Source organism: Eubalaena glacialis, chromosome 2 (genome assembly GCF_028564815.1).
Source record: "Eubalaena glacialis isolate mEubGla1 chromosome 2, mEubGla1.1.hap2.+ XY, whole genome shotgun sequence".
Taxonomy (NCBI): domain Eukaryota; kingdom Metazoa; phylum Chordata; class Mammalia; order Artiodactyla; family Balaenidae; genus Eubalaena; species Eubalaena glacialis.
This window is the reverse complement of record NC_083717.1, coordinates 42,509,410-42,530,940: the sequence shown is the minus strand read 5'-3', so window position 1 is coordinate 42,530,940 and position 21,531 is coordinate 42,509,410. Positions and strand designations below refer to the sequence as shown.

Here is a 21,531-nt window from a genome sequence, read left to right as displayed (position 1 = left end):
TTGGTCCTGAATTGACCGTTGTGTGCAGAGTATGTATATTTTTAAGTTTCAAGGGGAAGTTTTTTTTCTCTCTTCAGGGTTTATATTAAAAACATTCACATTAATTTTGAAAAGAGACATAGGCACATTTAGGAAGGTACTGGGTTATCAGTTGGTTAAAAATTATGAACAAATAAAATAGTAACCCCAAAATTAGTATGTATTTAGTCAGACAGATCTCCAGCATGGATAATCTTATAGCGCCCACCCAAACTGCAATTTTTATTTAAAAAAAAAAAAAAATTCAGGGTAGGCAGAGAATTCTGTTCTTTTACTTGCTGATTAAGTTCTGACATGTCCCATTTATTGATAAGGTCTAACTAATGCCATTTGTTTGTGGTGAGCAGAGTAGATCCCTTTTCTCTAGTGCGTGTCTCTGTATCAAAAATCCAGGGGTTGTATACATTTATGAATAAAGGAGCTTCTGAATCTAGGTTGCCTGCACCAGTTTGATCTACTCCTGAGAATGGGTTACCTTGCCTGAAAGTTCCTCTTCAGACAAAGAGATGGATATTTATTCATTCACATAGGAACTGTTTGTTGAATGCTAAATAAGCCCCAGAACCTATAGGAAAGCCAAAGAAACAGATGTCTCGGTCCAAGAGACTTGTACAACAGGTACCCAGATAACTGTGATAATCTGTGGTTTAAGTGTGATAGGAGTGCTAACGCAGTTCTAACAGAGTTGGAGGAAGGACAGGGCCAGTTTTTTGGTTTTTTTTTTAATACAGAATCACATTTTTAAAAAAATTTTATTTTGGCTGCACCGGGTCTCCGTTGTGGCATGCGTGATCTTTTAGTTGCAGCATGCAGACTCTTAGTTGCGGCGTGCATGTGGGATCTAGTTCCCTGACCCAGGGATTGAACCCGGGCCCCCTGCATTGGGAGCATGGAGTCTTACCCACTGGACCTCCAGGGAAGTCCTGACAGGCCAGTTTTTTGACTGAGGTGTTCAGTAGAGGTATCAGTATGTGATAGCATTTGAAGGGGTCTTAAAGACTTGACTGGTTTTGCTTCTGTGGTGAAGAACAGGAGGGCAGGGTCCAGGACGTGGAGGCAGCCAGATGTCACAGCTAATCTGAGCACAGTAAGTTGACTCGTGTGACTGCAGTGGAAGAGTTTTCCAAGGAGAGGTGAGAGGAGAGACCCGAGAGGCTGGCATGGTGCTAGACTTTCCTCCCAGAGTCACCTCCAAGAGCCACATGCTTTCTGTCCCGATGGTGACACTGGTATTTCGGCCGTCTGGGTGGGGACTGTTCAGGGACACTTTGAGTTCCGTCCAAATTAGGCACTTGGGGATTGGCCAGGAAAAATATCTATAAATATCTGTCTTTTACTTCTTTCCCTTTGCTTCAGATAAAGAGGCTTTTTTTCCCAAGGCTAACTCTTCCATCTGAGTTCCCAGTCCTATCTTGACCTCAAATTGTAAAGAACTGTTTCTGTATAAAACAGCTCGGCATTCAGATGCATAGTAGCTCCCTTAGTCTTAGCTTCTGGGGCAGCTACCTACCTTCTCCACTTATCAGAGGAAAGAGAACCTAACTTTTCCCTCTGTCTGCTTTCCTGTCTCATGGTGGTCTGAATCAAAGCAGAGGTGTTTTCTTCTTTCAGCTGTATCTTAAGTCAGAATTTTCAGTTACTTGTTTTTTTCTTATATGCTCCCTTGTAGGCTGACTTAAATACCTCTTTAAAAAATAAGGCAAAGATGTAGAGATGATAATAAAATAAAAAATATTATAGCAACTAATACTTATATAGTACTCATGCCACAAGCATTATACAAAATACTTTATGTGTAGTCATTCCTTTATTCCTCATAGCAACATTTTTCTTTTATCAATACTGTATGTCTTGGGACTTCCCTGGAGGTCCGGTGGTTAAGACTCCGCCTTCCAATGCACGGGACGAGGGTTCAGTCCCTGGTTGGGGAGCTAAGATCCCACATGCCTCATGGTGCGGTCAAAAATTTAAAAACAAAAACAAAAAAACAACTATATGTCTTTATTATTTTTATTTCCTGACAGTAGTGTTAAAAAGTAGGTTTTCTTCTTGAAGGATTTTTCTCTTTTCCCTTTGTTTTGTCTTTTGGACAGTTGATATAAAGGGCAAGTTATACCTCTTCATTTTTTGGGAAGGCTTGACTGTACTGGCGTGTGTTTGCCTGGGAGGGATGAGGGATGTCTTCCATGGGAAGCTGAGTCATTTTTTGGCTTGTCTGACTGACTGACTGTGCTAGAGCTGTTCTTTTTGCTGTGAAGTGAAAAATAAGAATAAGTCGGGTGACTAAAGTAGCACATTCTCATTTTATGTGAGATTCAAATTTTTCCTAAGGATATGGTTATTTTAAACACAAGTTTTCATGTCTGGCCAGGACATTTATCCTTTAAATCTAGAACCTCTTTTAGACTACTCACCTTTTGTGTACGGTTAGTTAACACTGACAAACACTTTTTCTCTCCTTTAATAACTGAATCTGGTCAGCCTTTTGAAAAGTCTTAGGATTACGATTGTGGTAAGAAACGAATGCATAATCGGTAACTCAGCCAGCCTTTGGATGTCTAGTACCGTTTTTGGCACTCTGGGAGAGATTTAAAAAGTACCTGTTGCCTTTAAGGAAGTCACCATTCTACTTAGAGTAAGACTAACATGCAGCAGCAGCAGCAGCAAGGAAGAACACAGGACAGAGCACCGTAAAGCCAGTGCGGCAGAGTCTAAGGACCATCTTAGTTCACAGTACAGCGTTAGAAGGAGAGTTAGAGCAGGCAGAGAGCCTAACTAGAAAAGTGGGATATGAAGGGTAGATTGTGGTTAAGGTGGAAAAGACACGGTGGGGAATTCCAGAAACCACAATCGTCCTAAGAGCCAGGGTCACTGAGGTAGGAAGAACCCCATATCCTAATTGTGGAACCTTGAGAGATCACCCGTTTACTTTTCTTGAGGAATGACAGCAAATGAGATTGGATAAGGATCATGGCATAGTATGATATCCAGACAAGGGAGATCAGACTTGATGAGGCTAGAGACTTGTACAGCCTTTCTGAATTACAGCACAAATCATCCCACTTCTGTGCTGGCACATCTTCGATGGCTCCCTGTTGCCTCTGAATAGAGTCTAAACTTTTTAGCACGGCATCATATGCTCCCATAATCTAGCCTGTGAATGCTTTTGCAGGCCAGGGCCATAGCACTGCTCTCACAGGAATCTGATGCAGGTAGTAGACGGCTCGCTCGTCCTCTGTCCTACCTGTTGCGCATCAACGTCTGCACCTTCTCTCACAGTCTTCATTGGGGATGCCTGCCTCCTCCCTCCCATTTTCTCTCTTTCTGCTCCTTTATGTTAAACCACCACCTTCATGAAACTTTTCTGCCTAATCAGTTTAGTCAGAGATCTTTATTCCTTGCTGAAACCCTACATTTCATTTGTACTACCCATGCCGTCTTATATTTCATACCATTGCCCCTGCTGTGTTTCCTTGAGGTCCCAGAAATGTCTCATCCATCTTCATATCTCTCATAACACCTCACAGAGCACCATAACTTCGGCAGAGATTTAAATATTGTTGAACAGATAGATAAATTTGGCTAATATTAGCTAGTTGGCTACTAGTTGGCATGACATGCTGGTGATGACAGACTCCCATGAGGAAATTGTCGTCCATAATTGTCAGTGTTGTTTCCCTGACCTCATTGCCTTTGTTTATAGAATGAGGTTTGTTCTTATTTCCATAGATGATCATATGGAAAGGGAGTTTCTTACTTGTTGGCCGTTCCTTCTGTTTCCATTTCCTTGCCAAAACACTGTCCGCCCTGCTTCCCTGCTCTAGCTATTATGAAACCTCTGTTCATATTCCTGGCCAAGGTGCAGTGTGTGCACTCAAGTGTTCTCTTTTGGTCTCTGTGGCAGGATCTCTTGGAAAGAATTGAAAGAACAGGCATAGAACTCACTTTGTGTTAATGGTCCTTTTTCTCTGTTAATGCTTCATTTACTTCTCAGAAAGTTTTTTACACACTAAAGTGTTTATTTCCAGGTTAGCCATCCTGTAGCAACCATTTTTTATGATTCACTAAGGCACTTTGTCTGAAGGGTGAAATGTCTTAAGAGAAAACTGGAAAAAGCGAACGAAGTGTACAGGCAGAACTTAAATTTTCCCCTGTGAAATGCTAGAATATTGAAATTCAGCTTTCATCACTCTCCTGCTACACCAGAACTTGCCCTCACCAAGCAAGGTCCACGAAACATTTACATAGCAAAACCCAGATCTCTCATTGGCTTGACTTTTTCACAACATTTGGCACTGTTTACCATTCTTTCTTTCTGTTTCCTCGATGTCACATCTGTGTGTTGATTTCCAAATTGGTGTGCCCAGCCCCAGCTGTTCTCCCGAGCTCCAGACACAGACGTTTATGTTACATCTAAAGGGAGATGTTCTTGTGGTACCCTGTGATTCCTCAATTCTGGCACTTCTCACACACATTATTGTAACTATTTAATGTCTGTCTGGTTCTCTGTTATATTCTCAGTGCCAAAAATAGGTGTTCAATGAATATTTGTCTAATGATTGAACGAATTTCATTTACTGAAAAGCTTGTTGAAGATTCAGGACAGTGACACATGAGAAGTTGTAGTTTACAATCACAACAGTATTATGGATTTCCCATGTAAAACTTCTTGGTTGTTTAAATTGTTACTGATAGTAAATTTGCCCTTTTTAGCATCCTTAGCAGTCTAGGTTTTTAAAATACTAATGTATTTTAAAGCCACATTCCTTGGGAAACTGAAAATTCAACCTAAAAAAATTAAATGTCTACAAATTATCTAGTACACTTTAAACAAGGAAAGATGTAAAGTGAGTTTTACAATAAAATCACAAGATTATAGTATGGAGGAGACCTGTTTTGACACATCCAACTAAGAAAAGATATGAGAAGTGACTTAACTTCACCACAAGCTTATATACTTCTAATGGTGTGGTATTCGTGTTAAGAAAGCCAGTTGGATCTTAAACATCCCAGTGTACTCAACACCAGAGGGTTTTGTTTTGGTGTTTGCATCACAAGAAGGACACCGACTAACTAGAGAGCCCTCAGTCGGGTACCCTGTGGCATGAGGAACAGTTGTGGGAACCATGATCCAGAAGAGAAGCTTTGAGGAGGGTAGCGAGTCATAATAAGTATCTTCAGATATTTGAAATGCTGCCATAAGAAGTAACTAATGTTTGTTCCCAAGAGGAGAACTAGGAACACTACACCCATTCATTCTAAAGGAGACCCAGAGAACAGTTGTCAGTATCCAGAAATCTTTTAGTCTCTATGCTGGCTGTGTTCATTCTGATTATTATAACATATTACCAATAGTGAGAAGCTATTAAAAAAATTAAATATCAAGTATTAAAATGTTGGCAAAGAAGTTGAGTCCGTTTAATGTAATGACACGCTTTCTACCTGTACTTTCTAAAATTAGGAACCATTTGTCATTTTTATTGAAAAAATAAAATCTTTTTCTATCCTTTGGCGTTTGTATAAAATCAAATGTAAGAATGCCAATGATATGAGTAACAAATTCTAAGTTTTCTTTCCTCAAATTTTAACTTACATTTTCTCCATGATAGTTTCATTTCTTTCAGTTTAGGGGATTACTCACGGCAAAATAAGATGCATATGGAAAGAAAGATTTACAGAACCGAGTTTAATGCAGACTCGTTTTATTAGCTGTGTGACCTGATACAACTGACTTAAACTCTGAGTGCGACTTTTCTGCATCTGTAGACAGTGATGTTTCACCCTATAGCTTTTTATGAGGAATAACTGAAATTGTACATGTGGAAGCACATGGCATACAGGAAGCACTCAGTGAATGTTGTTGTTATTAATAAATCTTGCCCCAGAAGACCTGTCCTAGAGGTTAAACTATCCTATCACTACTTTTCCAGATGAATTCTGATTCGGCTGTCTCCCTTTCTCCCCTCCTCCTGCCTTTTATTTCACCAAGTTGTTGGTAATTTTAGTAAAATTTAACATTTGTGTGCTTGTTCCACGAGACCTATTTCCTGTGAGGAGCACAGGTTGGTGAAGAGACATTTTTAAAGCTTTGTCTTGTCTTACTTCCATCTTAATTACTTTTTGCTATTGTTATTGTTGTCAAACAACCTGCTGCTACCAGCTAAATTGTGTTAAGGTTTCTTCTTGAAGAAGTCAAGAAAGGGTTAAAGCAGAGGAGCTGCCTGCTGCCGCCAGATGGTAGTTTGAGGAGAATTGCTGGTTGACTGGTTGCTTGCCCTTTAGGCCTTCCCCTTCTCCTTTATTCTTTTAACCTTCTTGAAACCTCCAAATCTGGGAGTGGAAGAAAAGCCAGGGGACTGGGGGCCTTAGGCCTCCCTCTCCTGGACCAGTAGTACTTAAACACATAAATTGAAATGAAAAAGGAAATGCTCGCTGGAAACAATGCAGCTGTTGTAAATAATTCCCATCTTCTCTCAATTACTCAAACATCTTATTTGGAGCAGATTGTTATTTTAAGCAGACTGCAGTTGCTCACGCGGAGGCTATAATAATAAAAATAATACAGTGTTTTATCTATATTTTAGTAAACTTTGCCACTAACAAATATGTAGCTCTGGATGACTCACTATTTTTTAAGTTAATGAAATCATAGGTTAATGAAAATTGTTGACTGTGGTAGATGTTTCCTTCCTTTTCATTTCACATGAAAAGTGGAGGTGGAAAATATAATTAAGCAAGAGTATACTACATGTTTTCTACAACAGGTTTTGAGAGAATTTCTCAATCCCTTTTTCTTTTTCCTCTGCATCTACCCACATCCTATGAGCTATATGGCAAGTGATAAAGATTTGTTAGTCTCAGACTGACCGTATCCGATCAAGAAGGAACTTCAGATACGATCTAGTGTCCAGCCCTTCTCATTTTCCAGTTCTGGAAACCCAGGTCCAAGAGTCAACCTAATTATCTCAGGATGCTCAGTGAGATAGTGGCACACCTAGGAATGGAAAGAACCTTTGATTTTCACCTTGTGCTCCTTGCGGAGATGAAACTGATCATTGGTGGGTCTTTTAGCCAGTGACATGCTACTACTTTATGTTCACTTTGGGGTACAGGACAAATGTTTTAGTAGCAGTAGACACCCCCCTCCCCGCCCCAGTGCTTGCTGGCCTTTGTGTTCTGTTTGGATCTTTCATATACCCACTAAGTGGTGTCCTAATTCAGAAACTTTGCTGTGAGACTTTAGATAGGGTTCTGCCTTAACTGAAACAAAAGGAGCCAAGTAGAGTTGACCCATAAGAATGCTGAAATAATTTGGGTAAGGGTTAGACCTTCAGAGTTAAATATCAAGGGAAAATTTAATTCATGAACAGAAATGCTATAGTTAACTTCAAATGCATAAAATATTTTTATACTTCATTTTCTGGAATCTTTAAGAATATATGTTGGGCCTGTGGTATGAACAGACTTTAAGCACTTGAAGCTTCTATTGAAGAACGTAGGGCTCCTTGTTGTGGCTGGAGAGTGGGATGGAGGACACAGAAAGAAGGGAGATATAATTAATCTTGTGAATAATTACTATTGTAAGAGGTTGTAAATAATAAACATGTTTTACTACAAGTTCCCAAAATTAAAGAAAAGGAGAATATTCTCAAAACGAAAATTCATAGGTATCAGGTCTATGGTTTGGATGTAAAATGATTGGTTTCTGTGTTTCAGAATCCTAACAGAGTAACTGTTCAGTGGTTCCAGATGCTTTTGATAAAAACTTGGAATTGTCACATCAGCAGCAAAAGCACAGGACTACAGACTCAAGTCTTCTGTGGAGAGTGCTGAACAAATCCAGAGGGGAAAGCAAAACAGACTCTCCCCCACGCCCCCCGACCCCCGAGTATGTGTTCCCTACCCAGAGAATTTGTTCTCCAAGAAGGAACAAAATACTCAAGGACAATTCCAAATCCTTTTAATATGTTTATGTGTACAGAAAAAGTAGGAAGTCTCGATTTCCAGCCTGTAGCACAAAGCCAGCAGATCATAAGAAATACAAAAATTAATCTATTTGTCTCAAAACAGTAATCTCGGCCATTTCAGACGATTGTATAACTTTGAAAGAGGTTTCTAATTATATAAACTTCTTGAGGACAGAGACCTTGTTCTTTGTTTCTTTTGTTTGCCTTTGTTGCAAGGCACAAAATATCTGTTAAATCAGTATAGATTATTTAAGTCAGGAGTTACATGAGGTTGGGAATAGAAAGGCTCTGTGGTGATTAAAGCATCTATGATCCTTAGGGAGATGCCTGGGAACCTTGGAGGCAGGAAACATTTGATTCTAATTAAAACAGAAGGGAGGGGCAGTGAGGAATAAACCATATTGAGGACAGAGGGGTGGCAGCTTTGTGTTTATATGGGGAGGAAGGAGAGTTCTAAATTATTGCTTGATGAAAGTTCATACAGAAAAGATAATAAACTATCCATTTTCCCCTACACTAAAGCCTAAAGGACCTTTCGATTTGTGCCCTAGACCACATAGTTTCAGAGTAGTTATAAATCCCCGGCCAGGTTCCCACCCTTTTGGTAAGCCTGAGCTAGAATTTTATTTACAGCTTTCTAATCTCTCTCTAATCATCTGTTTCTACTGTTTCCCATCCTCACTCTAATGAAAAGCAACATCTGGTTCACTGTCCATGTTGGTAGCATCACAGAACTAGGCTCACTGGGGACGTGTGGGGAAGGGGAGGGGCTGTCTACCTCCCTGCGGTGGATGGAACAGTGTGGGATTGGGCTCAGCGGCTGCGGTGTGTTAGGTAGAGGGGGAGATGCGTACTAGCAGGATTCGCTGCCTTGCTCTCATTTGAGCTGGTTAGCTACTTGAATGCCTGACCAGAGGAAATGGTGACTCATCAGACCTTCTCTACCCCTTTCATAGCTCCTGGAAAGCCTCATCACCAGCTCTGTTTGTGATACTGACAGAAATTTAAGTATTAAATCTCTTTTTTCCTTCCACTTGTGATGTTTGAGTCCCCTCATTCACACTCTAGCCAAGGACTCCTCTGGCCACTTGAGGAAAATGCCAGCTGCCTAATGCTCCTAGAAGGAGAACATCTTTGGACTTTTCCTTTCTCCACTCTTCCCTTTTTGTCCCCCTCAGTTCCTTCTCCTCCTTTCCCTCCCAGATCATTTATGACCCAGGTAAGAAAATGAATTCTGGAACAGGTCTGCCCCTGAGAATCTTGGCTACGGTGGGGCTGGAGGGCTCTTGGATAGTAAGAGAGCGGGCGCATGGAGTGGTGGAGCCACACTCCGGGCTCAGTTAATGTGGATGGTGGCTTTCAGCGGGGAAGAAGTCCCAGCCAGGTGACTCTTCTTAGTCATACAACGTACTGACACACGTGCCTATCACTCTACTCCTTTACTCTAAAATTTTCTTTCAAGTGCTCCCCCTACCACCTCCCCATCCCTCCCTTCCTCTCCGTCAACAAAAAAAAGCTGACCTCTTGATGATTTCTAAGCCTTGTCAGTCACTTCTGTAACTCCTTCTGGATCCTGGAAACGTAGCCCTGAAAGATTGGCTAGCATTTTTCTCATATTAAATCACTGACTTGCGTTTGGCAGGGAGATGCAGTGTCTGCCTTGTGTAGTTTCAATTTCCCCGATTTCGTGGAACAGATAATTGTGTTGAACTTGCCTGTGGTGTTTAGGATGACACCCCCTCCCTTTATTACCATACCTCCCCCAACATCAAAGCGCTTGGGGTGCATCTGGAAATGCCTGACAGAGCCTTTTTCATAGGGAACAGTGTGAGGAGGAGAAAAGGGAGGAGGAGGAAACGGTTGGAAAAGGAAGCCTTGTTTTTCTCTTCTTCGTCTGTGGATGAATCATGTTCCCACCACTGCCATTAGGTTTTCAAGCCTCCGAGGCTGCTGGTGCGGAGCTGAAAGGGCAAGTAGTGACGTTCCTGAGAGGGAGGGAAAAGGGGTGAGGGGTCTGGGGTAGGGAAGGGCCAGCGCCCAAGAAGGGAGGGAGCAAGAAGGGAGGAGTGGTCTTTTTTTTTTTTTTCCCCTCCTTTCACTCTGCTGTCATTAGATATTTTCAACTGAGATCAGAACCAAGCCCTACCGCCTGGCGAGCAAGAGGCTGACTAAAGACTCTTTACTTTGAACAGAATCTCAGAGCTTCAACTATTTTTTTTTTTTTCCTGTAAAGGAAAAATTGATTTTCCTTGTCTTTGTTTTTGTTTTGTAAGCAAGAAGAGGATTTAATGAGAGAATTTTTTCCTGTCATCCCTTCAAATTAGAATTGTCTTCCATTCTCTCTTTCTCTTTTCCTGACAAAGTACATACTGGATTTTTATTGCCTGCTTTGGGCTATTCCACCACGTGCGTCAGCCGTTATGTGTAGCCGGTTAATTCTTAATTTTTCCACTGGAATTATCGCCAGTGATGGAAATGGTGTGTGCTTCTCTTTTGGTCAAGATCTGCCTAAAGTATAGCATCTGGAAGCATTTATTGTTCATATTGTGAATTGTAAATTGTAAATTCATCATCCCAGTGCTCTGAAGTTGCCAGGAAGTTCTCAGTCCGTTCAAGGAATTGGGGATCCTGCTTGGTTTTCTTTAATTCATTTTTTGACCCTTTGAGGGTTTTCTACACAGAGGAGTTTGGAAGTCATAAATCCCCTCCAGCTCACGGTAAGAAATTTGGAGCTCTGGACTTGCGGGAGCGCGGTGGTCCCCCAGGTTGCCAGTGGGTACATCTCCTGCATCTTACTTCCTCTCTTCTGCATTTGGACAAAATGTATGAACGGCACAAGAGGCGCTACAGCCTATGTGACATCTCCAAGGTGGACAGGACTGTGGACGTGGTGTTGCTGAAGGTAAGGGGCCACACTCCATCCACTCCAAAGCTCTCAGACTCTTCTGTCTCTGAATCCAGTAGCTGGATTCCCTGGCCCCCCTGTATTGGGAGAACGGCTGAGAAGTGTGTGTGTGTGTGTGTGTGAACAGTGGGGAGTGCTGGGTTGGGTTGGTGATTTTAAGGTTCTTAGCAGAATATCAGAACAGAAACAGTGGGGACTTCAGAATCAGCATTGAGCCACTTAGTGTTTCAGTGTCATTTGACTTGCTTTAAAATGGATTCTTATGCTCAGGAGAACCTCATACTCTTGAAAATCACAGATGGAGAAATTCACTTTCAGAGTTGCCCTTTCCTCAGATGTCTGTGTCCCTCTGTCCCTGTCATCCCCACCCCAGGCCCCCATCTGGAGGGGTATCTTTCTGTCAGTCTCTCTCCTTCTGCCTCTGTCTCTTTGTCTTTTGCCTGAGTCTTTTCTATCTGTTGTTTCTGCTGTCTCTCCTCACAGCTCTGAGGGGAAAGATAGACAGTACTTATTTCCTTTGGAAGGATCTCCAGTCAATCTATTTATTAAAGTGGCAAAGTGGCCCCTTTGGCTTGGTTTGACTGCTGTTCAGGTCTAGCCTTTGAATGTTAATAGCGGTATTTGTTTGTTTTCTCCCGTTAGTGATGCTGGGTGTCTAAGCAGGATGGGGCGGAGACTCTGGATGGCTGATTGCTCACAGAAGGCATCCTTGAATCTAAAATTAGTAAGGACTCCTCCAGCCATAAGATGGGAGTCTGGGAATGTTGGACGACTCAAGGAGCACTTTTTGGAAGTTTAGCAGTTTTCTGGCAAAGGCAGGGGACATTGGAAGCCAAGCAAGTGCTTCACAGTTGCCAAGAGAACCTCAGTACCTGAACTTGTGAAGGTGTGGAGCCGGGGGAGTCCAGGCAAAGTAGTAATGTATCGCCCTGGTCAGGGAAATAGTGGAGCTCTTGTACTGATTTATCAATTCAGTGTATTACTTGAGACTCCTGAATTCTTTTCATTGGTCCATTGAGGCCAAGAAACGGCTCAGAAGGCTAGACACAGAAGTCAGTAAAATAACACTACCAGGCCGGACGAGGGGCTAGGTGGAGGAGTTGTGACTGTGGAGGGAGTGCTGTCTGTCCCTCCATGATCGCTGTCAGGTGATGGTTTGATATGCCAGGCCGAGGCTGAGAGCAGTGGGCAACTTGGCATTTTGAACTTGATCCGAGATATTATTCATTTTAGTTTCTCTAAAATGTGATTTCCGCTGTGAAATCACAGTCATGTTTTAAAATTTTTGTCCTCATGTTTAGGAGAGCCTAGTTTTTAGAACCTTTATATGCTTGACTCTTTATGATTTTACCTGTCTGGGGGAAAAAGAAAGAAGGAAAAGAGGGGGAGGGAGGATAGAAAATCTCAATCTGAGTGTCACAAGGAGTATGGTACATTTAAAATAGTGCTAAAATGTTCAGTACACTTCACTCTCATGGGGCATGAAAGCCCTCAGGAATGGGGCTAAATTAGCACAGGCTTATTGGCCTCATAGATGCTGTTTTGCAGTTTTAACAAAACACTTTTATGTGTGTTATTTCGTTTGAGACTGAGTGGTCGGGCAGCAACGGTTCCCCCGCCCCTTCATATGAAGAGATTGAGGATTCTCCTGAGCCGGGGTGAGGAACGTAAAGGACTTGAGTGATGTGATTTTTTTCCACAAGGCCACAGCTAATAAAGGACATAAATAGGTTTTTTTTAGATGTACCTGTGTTGGTATTATTTTTTTGCACCATACGGCCCTTACGTAATGAAAGATTTTCAGTAGAGGAAACTTCACTTCTCAGAAAGTAGGCATTTATTACAAATAAGTAAACACCAAGAGTCCTGAAAATACGCTATTTCCAGTTTGAAATGAGATGGGTGAGTTTGGTGCTGATTCTTTGCTTTGGAGACAGAGAAGGTGACATCACTGAGAGCTCTACATGAAAACTATATTAATGACCTGTTCGATGTCAGACGTGCTAGGTCCAAGGGGCACATGGGTCTTTAAAGTCCTCGTATTGCTTAAAGACAGGCAGTAAATAGAGAAACAAAAAGTACAAATTACTGTTAGTGATTTGATAGAAATAAACAGTGTGCTCTGTGGGAATAATGGGAATCGTATTTCAGAGAGAAGATCTTTCTGAGGTGCTGACATTTAAAAAACTGTTCTCCAGAGGATAAAGAGATGCTGGAGCTATACCAAGGGAAGGCGTTCCAGAAAGAAGGAACGGCAGATACAAAGGCCCTGAGGTAGGGAAGAATGGGCAGGGCCATTGTGATGAGAAAATACTGAGCAAGCGGGGTGGAGTCATAAGCAGGCCCTGGAAGGGCTGGGCCTTGACAGCCATGGTGAGGAGTTTGCTTTGCTTAGATACGTTACTTCTCTATTTTTTTAGAAGATCATTCTGGCATGTGGGAGTCACTTAGGCTGCCTTTATGGTGGTCCAGGCATGATGAAATGGCTTTGTGGTCTGAAGTGGTAATAAGTGGATGGGTATGAGATACAGGCATTTAATTTTTACATCATTCCTAGTATTTGTCTCATTTTACATGTAGAAAAACAGATTCGGATAGTCAGTAATTTTCCAAAGTTCTCACAGCTCACACATAGTAGGTAATAGGATGCAACCCCAGATCTGATTGTTTTCAAAGTTCATTTTTTTCTTGCTACCCTAGGTCTCCTCTTTGAGTCGGCCAATTCCTCTTATTACATGAATATGTATATCAATTTTTATTTATATATGTATGTATTTTTTAAAATCTTAAACTTTTTCTATCGGAAGAAGTCTTAGAAGTTACCGCAAGCACTTTTTTTCCCAGTGCGGGAATTCGTTCTACAACACTTTGGACAGGTGCATGATCTCATCTAAATTCATTTTGCCACACAATTTTTAGAATGATTTTTAATCATTCAGAAGTGGTCTCCAATTATCTTCCATTTTGAGTTTGTGTCTTTAATCAGTGTTTTTTTAAAAAAAAATAATTATATTGGGTGTATATGCCACTTCAGTTCTCAAGTGATCATGTATATTTTCTCACTCCTTTTCTGTGGAAGATTGCTTTATTTTATAGTAAGGAGTTTGTAATTTTTTCATCTACTCACTATATCTAAACAGTGTCCCTCATTCGTACTAAATGCTCAGTAAGTTTTTTTAGTTGAATGAGTTAATCTTTTAATACCTGTTCATGTTATGCAAACTATACTTAATGTACTGATGAGATTGGGGTAAGAACAGAGAGATGAATTATGACAGTCATCACAAAATTTAGATTGTGAGCCTATCCCTTTGGTATCACACATTTACAACTCCAGTCCCTCCCATTGGCATCTGAATAATTCACTGTAGATTAACTTCAAGATTCTGATCCTCTTTTATATACCCATACTTTCTTGGGCTTATTCCGCATTCTGATCTGTTCCCTTTGTCAGTTCTGTACAGTTAGTTTCATGGTAGCTTTTCTGCATCAAAGCCATCTCTTAGGATTTCCCTAAGGCTGGGCACACTGGTCTTTATCCTCAGATCAGCTCTTGCTTCCCATCATCAGCCCCCAGCATCCTCTGAAATCTTTCCTCCTTTCTGAATTTTTTTCTAAGTAATAAGGTGTAGGTTGATAGTATCCTTTGGTCACCCATGCCGCCATCCCCCAGCCCAGTACACGCATACACACTTCTCTTCCTCACCATATTGGTTACCCCTCTCCCCCAGTGCATATATGCCTTCTGGCTCTTATGATTGATAAGTGGTTGGTAACTATGAATCATGTGCACAGAATGGGATAAGGAAGAATTTTAATTGTTGGCAGAGGCCCTTTGGTATCAACATGCCCATTTTCCTCAGCATCCTTCAAAAAGCTAGTATTGACCTCACAAGTTGGTGAACGATAGGACCCTTTGTCTGACGCGGTTCAGTAGCTAACTCATGAGCGCATTGAGTAAGAGACCACTCCTAACACAAGAGGTTACCAAGTGTCAGGAACTTACTGCAAAACTAGCATAGCAGAAAGAGGGGAGTCGGAATCTAGGATTAACTGCTGACTTAAACTGATTTTAGTCCAGGGACCATTTCTATTTTACTAGTTTTATTACTTTGGGTACCTGGAAAAACATTGCCTACTAATAATAACATGATTTTTCATGTTAGGGATGATTTATTGAGAACTTACTTTGTCGCTAGTAATTCAGAGTATCAGATGAATGGTTAAAAGATTTGCAACCATGTTTTGCGTGCATTGAATAAAAATGTTCACAGAGGAGGATGACCCCCTCCCCATCCTTGATGTTTGGGCAGGCCACCTGACCTCATTAGTGAAAGCGCAGAAGGAGTAGTTTGTCTTTAACTCCAGTGTCATTTTCCAGAGAAATACACTTCCTTTAAAAAGTTTACTTGCTTTAAGACATTTCCATGCTGCTTCAGACAAAAGACATAAGGAGGCTAAGGATTGAAGACAACTATGCCTGTCTGCTCAGTTACACTCAGATTCCCTGAAAAGACTTTGACTCAAGTGTTGGCTTCCATGTCCGGATGGAGGGGTTTTTGCTTCCGTTTGTTCAGCCTTGTAACTCTGGCTAGATCTCCTGGGACAGTTGCAGAGGAAGTAAATACAGGCAATGGCTGGGAAGGCTGGGTGTAACCATGAGCTGTATTATTAGGATGTTCAGATATAAACAGTAGCAGAAACACCGCCAAAAAACAAAAGAGTTCTCTCTCCACTGAAAATATGTACAACTCTATTTTCAGACTGATGGGAACGCAACTTAGGTGTGGTTTAGATAATCACAAGGGATCCCAGGCTTCATGACAGGAATGAAAAATTACCAGGATGGGTCGACATTTCTTTTGAATTAACTTCTCTTATCCCGTGTTCCATGTGCACTATAACTCACCAGGACTTTGGATGTTCAATACTTGTAGTGTCCATGGTCTGGTGGTCATGGAGATGTAACATGGACAAAGGACTAAGTTTGTGTTTTAGCTAAAGAATCATAAATGGAGTCAGAGCCAGAAAGTGGTTTTTGGTAACTTATTCCTCCAAAAGATGTGGATATTTAATGGCAAAATCTCTGTTTTCCTCATTTCCAACTACTTGCTAAACAAAATTTCAGAATCATTTTGAACTGTTTCCTCTCCTACCCATTCAATCAGATGCCAATCCTGTATTTTGCTAATAATTCAAAGATTCCATAGGGCAAAACCTGGATTAAAGGGACTTATTATTAATCATTATCTTTGTTTTTCTCTTAAGCTCAAATTATTAGCAATCTCAACACTGCTGTTTCTTTCTAGTCTGTCTCCTAATTCTGCTGGCGATCAGAATCTTCTTCCAAGCCTAGTCTCAGAGCTGGCTAAGAAGAGTGTCGGTAGTACAGAGAACCAGGTTGTCATCCAGTAATGTAGGAACCTGAGTCTTAGAAGTCACCTTTTGGAAAAGAGACTAACATGAGAAGAGGTGTGTTATCATGTATATAATCAGGGCCTGGCATTTTCTCTGGCCCATGGCAGGCATTCTGAAAATGTTTCAAGTGGAGCCACGTAGTGTGTGTGGCCTTTAAGTTATCTCATTGTGTGAGTGACAAACAGGGGAGTTGTTGAAAAACAGACCCAAGACCAGGGTAAATTTATCTGTCACATCAGTGATTCTGAAACTGGGCAGAAGGAGGGAGAGATGTTTTGTAATCCAGTTTATATCTTAAACAGCTTACTTATATATAGTAAGCACAGTATTTTTCACACATGAATATGATCTGCTTGGTGTTGCTATTACTGTATACAGGATGTGGTTGAAAACACTGATACATGTTTTGACATTCTTTCCACACTCCGTGCATAAGGAGTTTGTCTTCTGGTTAATGGCATTGACCATGATTGGTAGCATCTGGCCCAGATTACCAATGCTCCTTCTGACTGTGGGCTGCCCGGCTTCTTTTCTCTAAACAAGCTCGCTTCTCTCTAACTGCTGCACACTCCCTTTTTTTTTTGGTCAGGAAAATATACATAACATAAAATTTACCACATTTAAGTGTACAGTTCAGTGGCATTAAGTACATTGACATTGTTGTGCAGCTATTATATTACCACTGTCCATCTCCAGAACTTTTTCATCTTTGCGAACTGAAACTCTGTACCTGTTAAACAATAACTCTTCATTTCTCCCTTCCCCCAGTCCCTGGCAACCACTATTCTGTTTCTTGGCTCTATGAATTTGACAACTCTAGATATCTTATATAAGTGGAATCATACAGTATTTGTCCTTTTTGTGACTGGCTTATTTCACTTAGCATAAGGTCTTCAGGGTTTATCCATGTTGTAGCATGTGTCAGAATTCCCTCCTTATTTTAAGGCTGAATAACATTCCATTGCATGTATATACTACCTTTCGTTTATCCATTCATCTGTTGATGGCCATTTGAGTTGTTTTCCCCTTTTGTCTATTGTGAATATTGCTGCTGTGAACGTTGGTGTACAAATATCTGTTTGAGTCCCTGCTTTCAATTATTTTGGGTGTGTACCCAGAAATGGAATTGCTGGATCATAAGGTAGTTCTGTTTAAGTTTTGGAGGAACCCCCTTACTGTTTTATACAGTGACTGTGCCATTTTACATTCTCAAGAGTTTACATGCACAAACGTTTCAGTTTCTCTGCATTCTCATCAACACTGGTTATTTTCTGGAGGTGGTTGTTGGTGGGGGGTGTGTGTGTGTGTTTGTGTGTGTGTGTGTCTGTGTGTGTGTTTAATAACAGCCATCCTAAGATGGGTGTGATGTGGTATCTCACTGTGGTTTTGATTTATTTGCATTTTGTTAATCCACACTCAATTTTATGCTGTTTATGTTTGTAAGAAGGCAGCTTTCCAAGCTGCTTCATCTGTAGATGTGTGTTACCTAACATGCGTGCTGCCTTCAGTGTGTCTTTTCTCTTGGTGTGTTCTGCCTCTACTCTCTTATACATTCTTTTCACCTTTTACTCAAGAACAGATGAAGCCAGTTCCAACCTTTCTCTCAATAACCATAACTTCGTTTAACCGTTTGGAAGACATCTTAACACTTAAAACTCAACACAGTCAAATAGAAGGCACCATCATCATCTCCTCTGGATTTCCTAAGTCTGTTAAATTGTGGATTTTTGGTTCCTCTTTCTCTCTCATTTCTGTGGGTTCTGCCCTTTGTACCAGCTTGCTGACCTGCTGCTTCTTCTGTGCTCCAAAGGCCATGTCCCCAGTCCAGGCATACGCTGTCTCCAGACCAGAGCAGTCTGGGCCCCTCCTGACTGGTCTTGTGTGTCCTGGATGTCCCATGCTGCTTCTTTCCTCCCCACTGTCCCATTTTATCTGTACATTTCTACAGTTGTTTTCCTAGTATAATACTGATTTTTTTTTCCACTCCCTTACTTATATAATTGGGGAGAGGGGTCCACCCTGGTAGAGAACAAAGCCATATCTCCCATTATTCTTCTTTCCTCACTTTATACTTCTGGACACTCTTGGGCTTTTTGTGCTCCTCAGAGACATCTAAGGAAAAGTCTCTGCTCTGAGTTGTAAAGCTGTGCTCCAGGACCACTGACTGGACACATACATGTGTGTTTCTGGGAAGGGGTCCATGGCTTCCCTCAGATTCTTGAAGGAGTCTGTGCCACCAAAGGCTGTGCACTCCAGCTCTGAAGCGTCCTGACTGTTTGCTCATCCTCTTTGTCACATGGCTGGAGTGCCCTACCTTACCATCTCTCTCTTTTAAGCACACCTCCCCCCCTGTAGGGCTTACCTCATATACCACCAGCTTTGTTAATAAGTTTTTCCCAAATCTCTGAGCCAGAAATTATCTTTTTTTATACTAGAGACTTCCTTACCTCTCTGGGTTTCAGGTACTAGTGTACCTATTGTATTTCACAAACTAGTCTGTTTCCCAACCTGTAGTCCCCCAGTTTGTGGAGTTATTCCATGGGGCCTGATAATCCTTAGATCCGTATGGTTAAACATGTGTCATCCTGGGATGTGGAGGCAGACGTAACCCTTGACATTTTAAATGAACAGAGGTCCCTCATACTTTAAAACTGTGGGACCTATTGTGCCAGTTGTCATCAGGATCATGATTTGTCTTTCTGTTGCTCTACCTTGACACTGTTCCTTGCCTAAAGTGGGTACAGTACTCCCCAAAAGCTGACTGGCCAACGTGTGAATGAATCAGCAAGGTAGTTCTAGGAAGACTTGTTATGCTAGATTTCCCCATCCTTTCCTGGTGAGGAAGTCTTTGATTTACCTGAAATTTACTAATTTTCAGTATAGGTTTTACTTTCAGTGTTTGTGAATGAGTCCTAATTCCAAAGAAGGAACTGACTGGAACTGCGTCATTGCCAGATTTCCTGAAGTTTTTTGTGTACTTATAGACAGTGAGCCTTCTCAGCACATCATTGGTAATTAACTGTTAGTGATTGAAAATGCAGGCTCCTTGAAATAGACAAAGCCCAAACAAACAAAAAACATTTCTTTCAATTACAGCATTTCAATGTTCAGAATATCGGCACCCACAGTTCCATATTTTAGTTGTTGCATTATGATAATACTTTATTTTCTAAATATTTTGGTCTAAATTAAACATTGACTCTATTTTCCAACAAATCTTCTCCAGAGATGTTAAATGCACTTTGCCAGACTTATCCAATTTCATATTGCCATTAAAAATTGTTTAAACAAAATTTGAATTCTGAGACAAAGATAAGAATAAGAAGAGACATTTGCAGGGGTGGGGAAAGAGCGCTGGACTGGAAGTGAGGAAAACTGGGTCCTCACTCTGTCTCTAAGTGCTGTGTTACCTTCTTTGAGTCTCTTATTAAAGGGGGATGTGCCCCCATCCCCCTTTAATGGAGCTAGTCAAGGGAGGCAGAGTGATAATCCTAAAGGTTCTCCCAACTTTTAGTTCTCTGTAAAATCGTTGACGATAAGGAATTCAAAGATGATTCGCTAAGCATCTACCATCTACTCACTGGGAGATCCGTGGAATAGAAGATGGGATTCAGTTCTCAAGAAGCTTACAGTCTTTGGAGCAGATAAAGTTACCGGTACAATATAGTTCACACACAAAACTATACCATCCCCAAATCTAGCCGCACTGAGTGTGTGGCCTCTTCTCGAAAATGGTAGTGTGCCTCCTTGTGGGACAGGAAAAAGGTCAAATCTAGGTGACAATACTTTGCAAACTTTAAAGTACCATGAATTTAGAAATATAATGAGATGTTTTACAGTTTTTAATTCTGGTATCACCTGTCTTGTTAAAACTGTTCTTTCCAAACTCACCACAAACCTCACAGTTGCCCAATGCAGTAACTTCCTTTCAAAAATTTGTCAGTTTTGACTTCTCAGCAGCAGTTGGCACTGTGGACCTACCTTCTCTTTTCAAGCCCTCTGCTTCCTTAACTTCTGTGAAACTCTTATCTCTCTGAATTCTTCTGCTTCTACAAGGGCGTGGCAATCTCTGACCTCCCCCCTCTATGTATTGTGCAATGCCTTGTATGAAGTGAAAGAGAAGAGTTGTTATTCTGGCCCAGTGTCTCTGTATGTCACATTTGTGACCTGGGCAGAAATGTATAAACCATTTCAAGTACGGTTTGTCGTTAGAGTATCCCATTCACTCTAATTCCCATTTCTGTTGGTCACAGCACACCTTGTCCAAGTCAGCACACATTTCAGTGCCTGATGTGTGCAAAACGCTATGGAACGCTTATTTACTTAACATTTCCATGTCTCTCTCACATAAACTATGAGTTCTTTGAGGACTCAGTTCTTTTACTACTTCTGCTTTTAAGGCTTGACACAATGTTTTGATACACAGAAGGTTTTAGTACTTTATTTTTTTAAGTCTTTGTTGAATTTGTTACAATATTGCTTCTGTTTTATGTTTTGTTTTTTTTGGCCACAAGGCATGTGTGGGATCTTAACTCCTGGACCAGGGATCTAACCCGCATCCCCTGCATTGGAAGGCAAAGTCTTAACCACTGGACCGCCAGGGAAGTCCCTATTTAGCATTTTTTTTTTAAATAAAAGAAGGAAGGAAACAAATCTGAGGGTGCTTAGCATTGTGTCTTTATAGAATCTTCCTTTCCTAGAAAGTAACCAATAGATTAAAAAATATTTTCCATTTTAAAAGAATGGAAGGTTGGAAGTATATCTCATACACTCATATGAGGTACCATTCATACCTGCTAGTTTGGCTACAACCAAAACACAGACAAGAACAGTAACAAGTGTTGGCAAGGGTGTGGAGAAATTAGAACACTCATACGTTGCTAGTGGGAATGTCAAATGGTGTAGCCACTCTGGAAAAGTCTGGCAGTTCCTCAAAATTTTAAACATAAAGTTATCATATGACACAGCAGTTCTACTCCTAGATGTATACCCAAGAGAAATGAAACACGTCCACCAAAAATTTGTATATGGATATTCATAACAGGATTATTCATAACAGCCAGCAAGTGAAAACAGCCCAAATGTCCATCAGCTGAAGAATAAATAAATAAAATGGGGGCATATCTATACAGTGGAACATTATTTGGCAGTAAGATTAAGTACTAATACATGCTAAGACACAGATGAACCTTGAAAGCCTCT

At 41.0% G+C, this 21,531-nt stretch overlaps 1 protein-coding gene across 7 annotated transcripts in view; it reads left to right on the top strand.

Moving 5' to 3' along the window:
- AKAP13 (A-kinase anchoring protein 13) overlaps positions 1-21,531 on the top strand; it is a 346,999-nt gene that overhangs the window by 220,697 nt on the left and 104,771 nt on the right. The window contains exon 1 of one of the 7 annotated variants that reach the window (XM_061179976.1): positions 10,631-10,908. The exons of the other annotated variants lie outside the window; for them this stretch is intronic. Within the exon in view, the coding sequence (XP_061035959.1) occupies positions 10,828-10,908 (81 nt within the window). The 5' untranslated portion in view covers positions 10,631-10,827. Of the gene's footprint in view, positions 1-10,630; positions 10,909-21,531 lie in introns of those variants that run through there. 7 annotated transcript variants of the gene reach the window in all.